General features: G+C 50.7%; 1 protein-coding gene across 3 annotated transcripts in view; it reads left to right on the forward strand.

Moving 5' to 3' along the window:
• Positions 1-15,478, forward strand: part of Klhl29 (kelch like family member 29) — a 310,831-nt gene that overhangs the window by 239,239 nt on the left and 56,114 nt on the right. For all 3 annotated transcript variants that reach the window (XM_052745961.1, XM_052745960.1, XM_052745962.1), the window contains 2 exons: positions 3,443-3,584; positions 6,556-7,068. In XM_052745961.1, coding sequence (XP_052601921.1) covers positions 3,443-3,584; positions 6,556-7,068 — 655 coding nt within the window. The remainder of the gene's footprint in view (positions 1-3,442; positions 3,585-6,555; positions 7,069-15,478) is intronic.

Below are 15,478 nucleotides of genomic sequence, written 5' to 3' on the forward strand. Positions count from 1 at the left end.
GGAATTCAAAACCGTGAGAGGGAAGTTCAAAGCTACAGTCACAGACCCATACAGGGTCCCAGGCACCTCCAGAATCTGCATCTGCATGTGATTATATGGGGCCTGGAGCCCTCGGCAGGAGGAAAGGCCCCTTAGTCAGGCTTCCTGCCTCACATACTATACTGGTCAGTCCATATATGGCACCTGAAAGTCTGGACATCTCAACAAACGGCACACTCCTACATTTCAGTTGCTTGTGGTCAATCCATTTATGACTCACCTGGAAGCCCTGGACCTCTCAGGAAAGGGCACACCACTCCTAACATCCAAGTTGTTTGTTGACAGAATCAAGAAAGGAATATTCACTTGATTGCTTTAATAAAATAAAATTCCTGAGCTGCAAATTGCTTGCAGCTTAAGATGTTGCTAGCGCAGAATAGAATGTGAGTGGTTTTATTTATCATTCCTAAAGGGGGTGTGTGGTGGTGGGGAGGCGGGGGGGGGGGGCAGGGTGGACTTCAGAGAGGTTTTCTTCAATCTAAGAAACTGCTTGTACTGATCATGCAAGAAAGACAGAGTCAAGCAAGAGGCCTGGAAGCCGGGGAATCTCCCTGTGGCTCCGGATCAGCCTATGCACACCCAGAGAGAGCACCCAGCTTCAATTTGGGGTACACCAGCATTGACATTGTACACCTGAGCCTTTAAAGGGAATCACCTGGGTCCAAATGGCCTGCATCACCATTGCCCTGGCCAGTACAGAACACAGAGCACCAGCCCAATAGTTATTCACTAAAGAATAGACCAAGGCATAAATGAGTGACACACTGCATAAGCCTAAGCAATGTGTCGGGGGAAAAAATATGCAATTTTTCAAGCCCAGAAACTCCCCCCTAATTTCGGGGCAAACATTAGAATTCCCAGAGTTTTATACCATAGAACCCGATGGCCCAAACTCAAGGGAAAAGGAAAAAAAAAAGAAAAAAAACAATCAGAGCTTCTGACAGAAGTGGCGGGCTCAGGGTTTGTTTCCAGGAGGTTTCCCTCCCTGGTTAAGTTGCCATGTGGACCTGCGGACCCAGCAGTGCAGAAATGGTGACAGGGAGAGAGGGAGAGGACTCTTGAGATCTTAAGCAAAGCTGCTGTTTCCTATCTGGGAAGCCTCTGGGAGATGGGCAGCAGAGAGGGGCTACAGCGCCCCCTCCTGGCGGAAGAGGTTTCCACATTGTCGGCGAAGAGCCTTGCTGGCCAGGCGCCTAGGGGTCCCAGCCGCGTTCACACGTGCGTGTCCTCTAAACAAGGCTCTTGAATAGGGCAGAGCACGGACTCCTTCCCCCTCAGGTGCCTCTGGTTTCAGGAGCAATTTCTGTGCCTCTAACCCCACCATGAGCCTGGAGCCTGGAAATAAAGGGCTGCAGATGGCTAGATGGCTTCTGCCTCTAGACGGGGCATATATTGAACGTTGCCTCTTCCGAGAACCGGAGGAAAGCCTCCACGGTGTTTCCTATGCCTCGCTACCATTATGGCTATGCCCCAGACCCCCCCTCCTTTTGTATCTCACTCCCCCCTCAATCTCATCCATGCCACAAGCAGGCGTGCCCCCGCCCCCCCCCATCAGATCACTCGTCCAAGGAATTGTTCTTTTTCTTTGTTCTTTTTTTTTCCTTTTCATCCTCCTTTCCATGTCCTGTTCCCGGAAGTGGAGCATCTGAAGCAAAGGCCAGAAGTAAAGTGCACCCTAATGCACTTACCTCTGCACTGCCCCGGGTCTCAATGCTGCCTGGCTGCTGCTCTCCCAGCAGGCCCCGCTGCAGGCTCTGTGTGCCCAAGTGGGATACAGCCAAGACTCCAAAAGCCCTGCCCAGCCTATGGCCCACACCCCCTGCTATGTGCCTGGCCCAGGACCCGGGGGAATCACCCTGCCCCAGGGCCCCCCAGGGAGCTCTGCCTCCAGCTTCATCCTTGGGCCAGGCTCTATCAGAAGATGCTACAGACCTTGCGACTTTCACCTGAACGTGCTTCTTCTGGGAGTGTCCCTGGAGAAGAACTTTGTCCCTCATCCCCGGCTCACGTGCTTCCCTAGGCCAAGCTGGGTTCCTCGGAGCTGTGACTACTGAGGTCCTCGCCCCTTGGCACCCCAGTTTTCTTATCCCAGCATCTACAATATGTTTAGGATTTATTTATTTTTTTTTTAATTTGTAAGTAATGGCCGTTGTCGAAAATTTGGTATTTAGGTGTGGTGATACACAACTGAAATCCTAGCACTTTGAAATCCTAGCACTTAGGAAGGTCATGGGTTCAAAGGTAGCCTAGAATACAAACCCTTTAAAAAAATAAATGAAAAGATCTGGGGATGTGGGTCAGTGGTAGAACACTTGCAAAACACGTCCAACATCCTGAGTTCGATCCCCTGAACCATATTATTTTGATAAACGCAAACGAAGGTCGACAGGAAGTTACCCATAATCCTCTCACCCAAGGATGACATCGTGCTGACATTTGGGTCACTCCCCTCCCACACATGTTGTTCAACAGCAGGACGGTTTGCATCGGGAGGTCCCATGGGCGTAATCTTGGGGCCTGCTTTTCTCATCAATATCCCAGCGGGAACATTTTGCCTTCTCATTATACATTTCGAGAAAGCATGCTTCCTAGGGGCCCGCGTTCTATCAGGACTGTAGCCTCGGGGGCTACTGTCACCGGACATGTGCTTTCATTCTGAGAGTCCTTTTCTTGTCCATCTAAACAGCTAAATCAGAAGGCGAGCTCACATAGCAAGCAAGCCCCCTTACTGCTCTGAGAGGCCATTGGTTCTTCCTACCCTGGGGGCATGACCTGACCTGTCCTACCAGCTTCCATAACCCCCGCCCTTCCTCCGTGGGTTGACTGGGTCTCAACAGCATGTGTAGGAGCAGGGTGGAGAATATGCTGTAGCCCTCATTTGCCAGCTGATGACGGTGTTCTGCGGAGCAAACCTTTTGCCAGCTCGTTAGGAATTCTCAGTCAGCAGCCACAAGTGAAAGTCCTGGGCACCTGGTGGACTGAGACTTGAGTGGGTCCAGTCAGTGCTCAGCCCATACCCTGGATAAGTGGGTAGCATTTGGGTTACGGTGGGTTACCCACAGTCTGAGGGCTGAGGTGTCCCCACACCAGAGAATGCTCCCATCAATTGCAGTATTTTCCCTGGGATAGGCAGCTGAGTAGAGAAGCCTGGTAAGGCACTGAGAGGCCAGGAGCTCATCAGAGGCCAAACCTGTAGGTGTACTCTGTCCTGATATCCCATGATCCTTGCTGGGAAGGAGGCAGAGGTCCCAGCATTAGTGGGACTGGATGCAGGCTATCTCTTTCTTTCTCTGCCCATGAACCACAGACGAAACTCAGGTTTCAAGGATACTGCTGAGGGAACAGGTTCCAGACAGGGTCCTGGGACAGTCTATGCTCACCATTCTCATCCTACTTCCCACAGGCTCCGGGCATCTCCAAAGCCGACAATCAGTCCCAGGGACTCACGACCAGCATTCGATGGGGCCAGACGCCCATCAATCAGTCCACACCCTGGGACACCGATGAGCCGCCCTCCAAACAGATGAGGGAGAGCGAAAATCCAGGTGCGTGTCCATCAGCTGACAGACACCCCTACTTGCCAGGTGCTCTGTTCTTCTCCAAAGATCCTGATCCACGAGTCTGCAGAAGCCCAGATATCAGGCTTGGGATGTGTGGGACCCCAAGTTTCTCAAGTCACACTTTCAGGGAGATTTTTTTTTTTTTTTTTTTGCCTTGCCCATGGTTACATGAGCATGCTCTGACCCCAGGTCTAGGATTTCCTCCTTCCCTATGGAAGCATCTAGGTCCTCCTGCTGACAGCTCTGACCAGAACAAAGGACCTCCCACTGCTCCTGGATCTCCCCACCTCCCCACCCCATCCCTGCTTTGGTACAGCTACCTAGAGATACCCCCAGCTCCATGCCAGATAAACACCGCAGACCCATCAGTCACTCCACCCTAAAGCTCACGAGCTCTGGTCCCTTCACTTTCCAGCTATTCTGTCCCTCTAAGGTGCAAAGCCACAACCCAGTGCTAACAACGCATTTAGCGCCTCTCCCGCACTCTCCCTTCAGCACCCCACATTGGTCATTTGAGCCCTAGAGCACAGCTGTTCAGCCCACAGACAGCATGTCCTGTCCCAGCGGTCAAACTCAAGTTTGCCACAAGGCCACTGTGATCTCAGGTGCTATTTTTTTGTTTGGTTGGTTTTTGTTTTTTTTTTCCGAGACAGGGTTTCTCTGTGTTGTTTTGGTGCCTGTCCTGGATCTCACTCTGCAGACCAGGCTGGCCTCGAACTCACAGAGATCCCTCTGGCTTTGCCTCCCGAGTGCTGGGATTAAAGGAGTGCACCGCCGCCGCCGCCCAGCCCCAAGTGCTATTTTTTTTTTTTTTGCATGTTTTGTTTTTTTCTGTGTTCTGTTCCCAGTTCCCCTAGAATTGTGCCCTTCGTAGCCCGTCTTAGCAGCTTCCAAGTCATGGAGTAAAAACAGTGATCAGGGCTTGCTGTAAGTGACTAGAGGCTTCTCTGTAGGTCTCCAGCCGCTTTCAGGCAGTCATCTCATTTAAAAAAAAAAAAAAAAAAAGAATCCTCCCCATGGCATAGCATTTCAGAGCTGTCTGTGGCCTTGTCAGCCAGGCTCCGACATTTTGATGTGTGTTCCCAGCTTCCCTGGCTAGTCCTGGGGAGCACTGAGTTTGAGGTGACAGCCCTTGGCCTTGAGACATCCAGCCATATTGGATCACATTGATATCACCTCCTCTGTTCAGCTGGGACATGGTGCCCTTCCGCCCCCCCCCCCCACCCATTCTAGAGTCTAGCCAGCAATACATTGCCAATGTTTCTGGCTTGCAGTCTCCCCCTGTCATCACGCAAATGGTAAATATTACTTACACATTATTGTGTGCCTTGTTCTGTGTGTGATCTCAAGGCTTGCAGCGGTCCTAGGCGCTGGTACTACTGTGCCTGCTGCAGATGAGGAAATTAACACGGGAAAGGCATGCGTGTCACTTATCCCGGAACCAGAACCAGGACTCAGAGCTGGTCCCTTCTGATACCTCGTCCTCACTCAATGCCCCCTGCTGGTTTGAGTGTAGCTGTGCCCTCTGGGCTCCTGCCCTCCCTCCTCATCTTAGGTCTGAAAGGGAACTCCTAGCCCTTCTAGCCTCCAGGGCTCCCTGTCTCCTGCCTCAGTCTCCCCATTCCCAGTCTACACCCAAACCCCAGAGGAATCATGAAAACCAAGGTTGAGTCTGAATAATGGAGGCCCCAGCCAAGACTCATTCAGTCAGAGGTGGCCGGACTAGAATTCCCTGTCATCCTTATCTCCCAGCTTCCGCACAAGCCGTCTGGGTCACCTCAATGTCCATTAAGCTCCAGGTAGACCCAGGCCTTGCTCTGCCTGACTTGGGCACCACTGGCCTTTCCTCTTTTATCGCATTCTAAGAGGTGTGGCTGGCCTTCCTTGTTCTCCTAAAATTACCTCGGGTTCCTCGGGTTTCCAACAGCACCAGCTGTGTGGAGGGAGGGTGTGTGAGACAAGACCTGGAGTCCCCTCAGATCTTTTTCAGGATTTCCCAGACTCCATCCACCTCTTTCCAGGTGCCTAGGAAAGACCTTGTCATCTTCAAGGTCCACTGGGCTCACCTGAGATTCCCACAAACGCTGTCCACGGCCAGCCTTCTCTTTGCCTCCCCCCACCCACCACGATTCTCCAGCAAAGACGTACATACACCACCACCCATAGGCAATGTCTGCCACGTGTCTGCAACACCGTTGGCGTTACTTTGTTTTCTCACAAAGATGCGTTCCGCCTTCTGTTCTCAGTCCATATTAACAGATTAAAAAAGCATGAGGCTCACAGAATCAAAGCAACTTGCCAGGGCTCTTGGCTCCTAGGTAGGAGAGCTGGAGTGAGCATAGGTCTCTCTGAAGGCCTCTGATTATTTTCTCTCGGCTTTGTTGTGTTTCATCTCTCCCAAACAGATCTTTCTTTATTTTCTGGACCCCCATAGTCATTTGTCATTTGTCACTACACACTTTTTTTTTTTTTTTTTTTTTGACAAAGTCTTGCTATGTAGCCTTGGTTGGCCTGGAACTCCCTATGTAAACCAGACTAACCTCAAACTCATGGAGATCCGCTTGCCTCTGCCTCCCTCCAGAGTGCTGGGATTAAAGGTGTGCACCCCTGCTTTATCACATTCTTTTTTTGTTTTGTTTTTTTTTTGTTTTTGCTTTTGTTCTTCGAGACACGGTTTCTCTGTGTAGCTTTGGAGCCTTTCCTGGAACTCGCTTTGTAGACCAGGCTGGCCTCGAACTCACAGAGATCCGCCCGGCTCTGCCTCCTGAGTGCTGGGATTAAAGGCGTGCGCCACCACCGCCCGGCTGCTTTATCACATTCTTAAACTGCTGAGTGCTTGGACACAAATGTCTTAGCCACTGTTGTTACTCCAGGTCCCAGCCCAAGGCCTGGGACAGTTGATGTTTGTTGAGCGAATATGTAACTGGCTGAATAACGTCTTCCATCTCCCTTACAGGCACAGGGCCATGGGTGACCACGGTGGCCGCCGGGAACCAACCTTCCCTGATTGCACACTCCTATGGAGTGACCCAGCCTCCCACCTTCAGCCCGGCTGTGAACGTCCAGGCCCCGGTCATCGGGGTGACTCCCTCACTGCCTCCCCATGTGGGGCCCCAGCTCCCGCTGATGCCCGGCCACTACTCACTCCCACAGCCGCCCTCCCAACCACTGAGCAGTGTGGTGGTGAACATGCCTGCCCAGGCCCTGTATGCCAGCCCTCAGCCCCTGGCGGTATCCACTTTGCCTGGAGTGGGGCAGGTAGCCCGCCCGGGACCCACTGCTGTGGGCAACGGCCACATGGCAGGGCCTCTGCTGCCTCCACCTCCGCCAGCCCAGCCGTCCGCTGCTCTCCCCAGTAACGTCCCTGCCACCAATGGGCCCCCCACCACAGACTCGGCCCATGGGCTACAAATGCTACGGACCATTGGAGTGGGGAAGTATGAATTCACCGACCCAGGGCACCCTAAAGGTAAGTCCTGTCACACACTCCACTGTGTGCCTGGTCTGTACCTCCCTGCCTGGTCACTCCAACACAGGGAAGACAGAAATGTGTTTATGGTAGCTCTCTCATTGACTTCATCTAACTAGAAGCTGTGGCAGAAACTCCTTATTTAGGCGGGGGGCGGGGGGGGGGGGGTAGGGGAGGTAATCCAGGCAGAGAGACAGTATGGAAATTGAGACAAGCAAGAGCAGGATTCACAGAGCAAGGAAAAAAAAAATGGGAAGAAGGAAGAGGGAGCCTGAAAGTCCAGCGCCCAGGGCATGCTCACCCCAGGCTAGACCAAGGCTAGGTTGAGCAAGAGCTACCCACTCCTCCTAAGGGTCACCAGAACAGTCCATGGCGGCCTTTACCACTTTGCATCCATAAAGACATTCAAAACACCATCTGCCTATTCCGGTCAGGACAAGCCTTCTCCACCAAGCCATTGATAAGAGCCAGACCAGGGCCCAGGCACACTCCTACCACCATGAGCCACTTAAGGTTTTGGTTTTGAAGGACTGAAGGGGTCTCTGTGAGTCCCTGGGAAGAACAGCTCCAGGCTGGCCTTCAGGGGATCCCAGACCCCAGCTCCCAGCCCCGGGGGAGTTTCCTTACCAAGAGCTCAGAGGTAGTTCCTGCGGTTGGGGAAGGGAGTGCACCACATGGTTCTCAGCCTGGGCCGCAGCCTCAGCATCAGGGCGCAGGACATTAGAGGTGGGTTCTAGTCCCAGGGTCTGACTGAGCAGGACAGTGGGGCCAGGGCTGGGAGGGGAGGCTTTGAGGTTGCCTGTCTTAAGATTTGCCTTTCCTGGATGCAGGGGCATGGCCAGACAGCTCAGGTCCTGATCCTGCAATATGCAGAGGGATGGTTATGAGGGCTCCACCCGGCTCCGCAGCGCCAGGGACAGGAGGAGGCCAGAGGGTCTCTGCCTAGCTGCCTAGCACTCTAGCCTGCTAGAGTGCCCATGTCTCCTCCAAAGGGACCAGTAGGTGGTGCTACATAGTGGACCCAAACTAGCCGTGACTTTTCCTCAGATTCCCCTGAAAGTCCGGCTCAGGGGTCCCTGCCTCTTAGCGGAGTAATCCTGCCTTTAGTCACTCTCTGCCCGCTGTTCTCCAGACATTTGTCACTGTCCTTCTGAGCTGTTCTCCAGTCTTTCTGAGCAACCCCAGCCACAAAAGCCAGTGCCTAGCTCCCTGTGGGGTTTCACTCCGAACCTGTGTGAGCTCTGACTGCCTTTGTTTGGGAAATCAGTACTAGTTTTAAATGACAGAAATTATAGAAAATTACATCTGAGATCTGGTAAACCCTTGCTTTGTTTAAAATTTATTTTATATATATATATATATAGAGAGAGAGAGAGAGAGACTAAATTGATTTCTTCTTTGAACTGTTTTGGTTTAGCAACCCCTCTCTTTGAAAAAAGAGACCGCCCCAAAAGAACAAAAGCACGCGCGCACACACACACACACACACACACACACACACACACACACACACAAACAAACACACTCCCACTTCATGAGCCACCAACTCTGACACAAGAGGCTGTGGGGTCCCAGCTGTCCAACGACTATCCTAAAGCTAGAAGCATTAGACAACATTAGTGTCCCCACAGGGAGAGGCCTGCTAAGGCCGATGAAAGGTCTTGCTGGTTTTCCAAGTTCCAGACATGTATCTAGAGAAAAACTGTTTTGTACAGAAGGGAACCAGCTTAGCTGACCCTAGAATTCCCTGGTCTAGGGCTGGACACTGACCTGGAATCTCTCTCTCTGAACATTGCTAGAAACAGGTTGCCCCTGAACATCCTCACCCTTGAGATGGGGTGACACAGGTTGCTAAGGTCGGGCTGCTGAGCCTACTAGGTCATGAACCATGAAGAGCTGCTCCTGGGACAACTGTGGAAGGCCAAAGAGTGCGGCCTGACCTCTGCGGCCCCAACCCATACAGGGTCATGTGGCCCCATGCCGTTCGCTATATCAAGCCCCATAGGGTAGATTGGGCCTGGGTGAGAGGCAGGAAGCAAAACCCAGAAAGTATCTCCTGCTCCATCGTCTGGGGAGCCTTTGAGGTCTTCCAGCTCTGGCCAGTGATTGTGGGTGACCTGTCCAGCACCCCGATTTCCATTGTTGTCCACCGGACCAGCTGTTTGCCCAGAGATTACGTTAATTCACGGGTCTGTTTATGGCCCTTGCTGGCTGGTAGATCTGCCTTGTATTTGTGAAGGAAGACAAGGGACTCTATGCATACAATGCTCAACACTCGAGCCTCGGTGGGTTTTTATTTTTTTAAGTAAATTCTCCTTTCATTTCTAATCTTAAAAGCCTTTCTTGCTGAAGCTATAATTTATCTGTCAGATCTAATGTCAAACAACTACATTTAGGGGAAAAAAAAAAAGAAACCCAAATTTTGAAACCAAATCTTTGCAACTTGCCATGGGAGAGTCATAATCCCGACAGCACCACGTGGGTTTGGATTTGGGTCACTTTTAATTTTGCCCATAGGGATTTTTACATCCCTGAAACTCAATTGATTTCACACTCCTAAATGACAGACAGCTGGTTCCAGGCGGGAACAGGAGGCACCACATGATGTTATCAACACAAATCAGAACTCCACTTTAAAAAAAAAAAAGGAAAGAAGAAAAAGAAAAATTTTCTTTTTCTCCTAGTGTCTGTTTGAAACCTTGCCCAACATTATAATAAGATCCACCATGCACAATCTAGCTCATTACAATCCTGTGATTTTTGCCTTTACTATTGTTTGATGAGACAACCTGGCCTCTCGTGGGGCTGAGTAATTATGCAGAGAGAGCCCCCTCCATGAAGAACAGGTCTTGCCAGCCAGAGGGATAGGCCACTGGTATTTTTAGACTTCATTAGTGCCCTGATTTAAAATTTCACATTTTGTTTCTTGTAATTATCTTCCGATCGACTGAACGAAATTTTCAGCCGAGGCTCTATTAGTCCGCCTTTCCCAAAAAAAGGGCTTTGGGACTTTAATTTAAAACTTAACCAATTGAAAAAGAAAGGTGGTGTGCAAAATGCCTTTTGATTTGCTGTAGGTCAAGCGATTGTCTCTCATCTGTGGCTAGAGAAGCCAGCATGCCTGCGGTTTGCTTTAATGAGTGTTATTTAAATGCATTGAGCACATATAGATTTTCTTAAGAAACTTACAAGATAAATCTTTCTTTCTCTAAGAACAATTTGAGGGTGGGAGCAAGCTGTGGAATTTTTTTTTTTAGATTATATATTGAAAGGTAATTAAAAATAGATTTCATGTGTGCAAAGTGATAAGGGAGGAAAACGGAATTAGTTCCGTCTGAATCTTTATAAAAGACCCGGTGTGTTTGTCTTGGCATTAGATGGGCACAGGCCCCCGGGCTGATCCTCTGGGAGAGGTACAGCCAAACTCAGGCCTATGCGGAAACCAAGGTCTAATGACCCTGTTCCTAGAGATCCCTGGGAGGTCAAGCCGAGGTGCAGGCTGGGTGAGGTATTTCTGCCGTCTTTCATCAGGGATGGTTGGTGGCTTAGTCATGGCTGGGAGCCTCTAAAATTCCCAGACCCCTGGGCCCAGAGGCTGTCTTGTTTTCTCCTTGAGTGTCTGGGGAGAAAAAAAAGCTAATGGCACCTGCTTCCTTTCTCCCGGAGGCGGCGGGGACATGTCTCTTCTGGTACAGACCCTGTCATAGGCACAATGTAGGGGCCATGATGAACCATCTGCAGAGTTTGGCTTCTCTGCCCCAGGACCAAGGAGCTACATGATGCATGGATTGTTCCACCCCTTCCGTGGTTAGTTTCTCTCCTCCCTCCCTAACTGCAGACTTCTGGAACTCTGTCCGTCCTTGCACTTGCATCCTGCATGAACCACAGCTACTCCAACTCTAGCAGCAGCAAAGACGGTATCTTAGGAGCTGCTGAGGTGTGTGGAGTCGCTGTGTGGCCAGAGGAAGCCTCCTGACCTCTCTGAGCTTCCTTCCTCCACCTTCTCTTAGAAATGGTATCTGAGTGTAGTGGTTCTTGCCAGTCATCCCAGTGCTCAGGGTGACTGAGGCAGGAGGACTGCCATGAGTTTGAGGCCAAACTGAGCTACACTGTGAATTCCATATAGCTCAGCCTGGGCTGCAGAGTGAGTGCCTGCCTCGTAAAAATCAAACATAAATATAAATAAGGTATATATATATAATATGTAACATGGGAATGTTTATACTACCCTCCTGGAGTCCAGGGGAGGGCCAAATGGGAACTGTGATCATCTCTCACCCCTTGCCTGCTCACTACCACTGATGTCTACCCCAGCACTTTGCCCAGGGAGTTTAGCAGCTGGGCAAACCCATCCAGTGTTCACAAGGCCCACAGCCCTGTGGTCAGGCCACTTTCTTCCAGATGGCATGAGTTGCTTTCTGGCAGAGGATGGGAGACTCTTCTCCCAGACGTGAGGCTAAGGCAAAGCTCATCCTTCCTCGTCCCCCACACCAAGACAAGTCCAGGGCACACTGTTCTCTCTGCAACCTCATCAATACCCTGGAAGGAGCTGAAATGCATGCCAAAGCTGTTTGCCCACACGCGGCCCATGCTACAACAGCCCTCACGCAGGCCAGCCCTCCCTGAGGCAGTATCCCAGAAATGTCACCCTGAGTCCATCCGGGGTTCAAACCCAGAGCCACCTCTTTTGTCCTTTACTGGCCCAAAGCGTGTCCTTTGAGCACAGGCTCCAAAATGAGGCCAGAGTGGTCTTTTCATAATGCAGACTTTGACCTGCCACACCCCCATTCAATTGTCTCCAAAGGTCCCGGTTACTCTGGTGTCCGACGGTCACCCCTGATGTGGTCCCTCGGTGCCTGACACCCACTTGCCTTGCGCTTCATCCTTTGTGACTCCGTGCACGGGCTGCCTTGTGGCCCCGCTACATCCTGAGTTCTCAGGCTCCATCTACCTGAGGCCATGCCCCATGCTTTGAATAATTCTTTTTCCCTCCTCAGACTGTGAGCCTCCAAGGTTGGGCGGGTAAGGACTTCATTGGAACCCCATTCTAGCCCAAGAGCCAAAATGGTCCTCCACATCAAGAGTTATGCGGAGCAGGTGAAGGATGAGAGCACAAAGCTGGGGCTGTCTGAGATTTGGTTTTTTGTTTCTTGTTTTTTTGTTTTTTTGTTTTTTTTTGGCCAAAGCAATCAGTAATCTCAGGCATCCAGGTAGGCAAAAATCTCTCAGGGAGTCATTCTGCAGTCCCCAAGTCCCCATACCTGTCCCACACTAAAAGAAACTAAATTGAGACTTCTTCCTATACCCAGGTACCTCCATACAATTCCTGCCTCCAGTGCATGATGGGACCTGAAATTCTGCCCCCCCCCCCCGCCATTTCCTCGTCTTTAATAACGGCAGAGGCGCTTCTTGGAGTTGCTGTGAGGGTTTGACTCATTTTACACGCAGCCCTCGGTACAGGCCTAGGATAATCGCTGTGAAAGTGCGTTGGGCAATCTCTCTTTGCACCATCAGGACCAGGACCACCTCTCAGCATCCACGGCCTTTTAGGAGTTCGGGTTAATGCGATGAATCAAAGGCCGGTTTGCCTTCTGGAGTCTTAGGAGAGCATGTTAACATCATGATGTCTGAAGGCCTGGCTCCCAGGGGTCCCCCTTTGAATGGCAGAAAATTACTTTCTCTCATTGTAACATTTCACAATCCTCTGCCATCACCATAACAACCAGAAGGAACCAGCCTGTTGCTGGTACCTTCCCCCTGAGTCCAAGAACTGTTCATCTTTGTGGGGCTGGTCCTCATGTGTACCCTGGTGGGGAGGCAGGGCAGGGGGAGGTGTCAACATCCTGTGACCTTCATCTTGATATCAGGGAGCCACGGACACACAGGCAGGATTAGGTACACCTCCATGGCTACAGGTTGGAAAGCTAGCATCGTCTGAGTCCTGTGGCTCAGCTGGCCAAGGCAGGGTGATCGATCAGGAGTGTGTGGCTGGCGGGAACAAAGGTGGTCGGGAGCCCACGTCAACTGCTTGGGGAGACTTCCTGATCCCTTCACATACGAACCCGGCAAACTTGTGCTGGTAACCGGGGCTCTACCTCACTTTTCAATTCTGTAGTCCAGACCAGCTTTGAGAATTAGGTAACATGAAGTCAAACCTGATGCATAGTGGATTCACAACAATGTTATCCACTCTGGCTACTATAAATCTTTTTTTTTTTTTGGTTTTTTATTTGAGACAGGGTTTCTCTGTGTAGCTTTGCGCCTTTCCTGGAGCTTGCTCTGTAGACCAGGCTGGCCTCGAACTCACAAAGATCCGCCTGCCTCTGCCTCCCGATTGCTGGGATTAAAGGCGTGCACCACCACTGCCTGGCTAAGGAAGGAAGGAAAGAAGGTGGTTGGTCGCCACTGCTTTGGACTCAGGAACAAATCTCGGTACCCTCACTTCCTCTAGTAAGGCCCCCACATCCTGCCCACACACCCCTGCCGAAGCAGGGGTGGCACAGCCTGTGTGTGTTTTGTTTTGTCCACACCGGCAAGGTATTTCCCATTCACTGGAACAGAACCCACCCGGACCCATGGGAAGCTCTCCTTCCCTTCCCAGGGCTCTATCCTCAGGGCTTTGTTTTTCCTTAATTGGAGAGTTGTCCGGGGCTTAACAGTTTGGTTAAGAGATCATTTGGCCGTGAGTGAACTAGGCAAGCAGCATCTTGCAGTCAAGGCAGCCGGACCAACCCGAGACAGTGTCATCCTCGTAGCAGGAGGTGGCCCAACCACTCACCCACCTGCTCAATGGGGCACAGGCAGGTGGAGGACTCTGGGCTTTCTCATGATGCTGGGAAAACACACTGACTTTCAGCCACTAATGTATGCCTAGCATCCTCAGAGTCAGAGATCCTGCCCCGCCCGCCTGCAGGGCACCGATAGAGGCGTCAAAAATGTTCCTGAGAGTGAGAGGGAACAAAAGGAGGAGGCATTTCCAGGCCTTTCCAAAATACTGACCCACAGTGCAGACACCAGCTGCCCTGACCCAAGTAAGCCCAGCCATCGCTCAGGAGCAGCAAACTGAAGCAGATAATAGCAAGATGACTAGCTACACACAAGGTCTGTGACTCAGAGGCCAAGAGAAAGCTGGAGTCATGTCACCTCCCTCCCTGATGCCCCACTGGGTATTTATGGAGCAACTCCTATGTGTTCTGAGACACCAACTCTGTGCAGAGCCTGTATGTTGGCTTGTCTCATAAGCCAAACAAAAGTCACAGCCAGCAGGCTAGCTGTGTGCCCCCACACAACCTCTGCTTCTGTCAAGCAAGAAGCCCTGGGTGACTCGAAGTGTTCCAGACATGGGGGAGCAGGCCTTAGGAGAAAGGGGTTGGCTGTAGGAGAGGCTGCACTGGACTGGGGGAGGGAGAACACAAAAGGTAGTGGCAATAAGAACCATCGAGGCTAGGAAGTGAATGGGTACCAGAGATGTAGACACACACGTGCACACACACACTCTTCTCGTCCACAAAGAAAGCCATCCTGATTTGAGACTGGTGGGTTGTCTAGAGATTTTCAGGATATCCGTTTCTCGGGTATCAGGCACTCAAAGCCTGAATATATGCATAGGCTACTTACAGGCTGACCTCCCTACCTCAGTCAGATGGTGTTTGGTAGGTTAAAAAAAAAAAAAAAAAAAAAAAAAAAAAAAAAAAAAAAAAAAAAAAAACCTGTGTTCTGTGGTCTTGGCTAAATGTCCATCCATCTCCAGGTCTTCGTGGTCTTAGAAGATGAAAGTCTCTTTGAATATCATAGGTGTGAGACACCTGGCCACCGTTAATGCCTGAAGGGGATATCAGAAACACCCAAATTCCAAAAGTTCACTGTGTACCTTTCTCTCTCCTGGTGCGACAGAGCTTTAATAACCAAGTTCCTGGTGCCTAATCATTATCTAAACAGCCTTCCTCTGCTGTTGTTACCAGTAAAGGCATGAAGAGTCGGGTTGTTTCCAGAATTTTCCTCTCCAGAGGCTGGGGTCATTTCTGAGGGTGATGTTTAGATAGAGCGTGTGGGATGCCTGCTGCTTGCCCCTGCGTGATGGGGAGGGGCCAGATGACAGGTATGCCACATCATGAAGCAGAACTGGAGAAAACATGGCACAAAACCAGTTCAATGAGAAGCGATTTGGTTGAAATTACATTCCATTCAGGAGCACGCGCGCTATTCTAGAAATGTAAAAGGTAAAAATAATACACGTGTTAGTATTTCAGGAACACAAAACATCGTGTAAACTGCTTGAAGAAAAAAAAATGGCCAAAAGGTTGCCATCTATTGAAATGGCTGTCATTGCCTGTTTTCTTGGTGAACTTCTTTAAAAGAAAAAAGAAAGTAAGTGTGTGTGTGTGTGTGTGTGTGTGTGTGTGTGTGTGTG

Source organism: Peromyscus californicus, unplaced genomic scaffold (genome assembly GCF_007827085.1).
Source record: "Peromyscus californicus insignis strain IS unplaced genomic scaffold, ASM782708v3 Scaffold_1__1_contigs__length_55948999, whole genome shotgun sequence".
Classification (NCBI taxonomy): domain Eukaryota; kingdom Metazoa; phylum Chordata; class Mammalia; order Rodentia; family Cricetidae; genus Peromyscus; species Peromyscus californicus.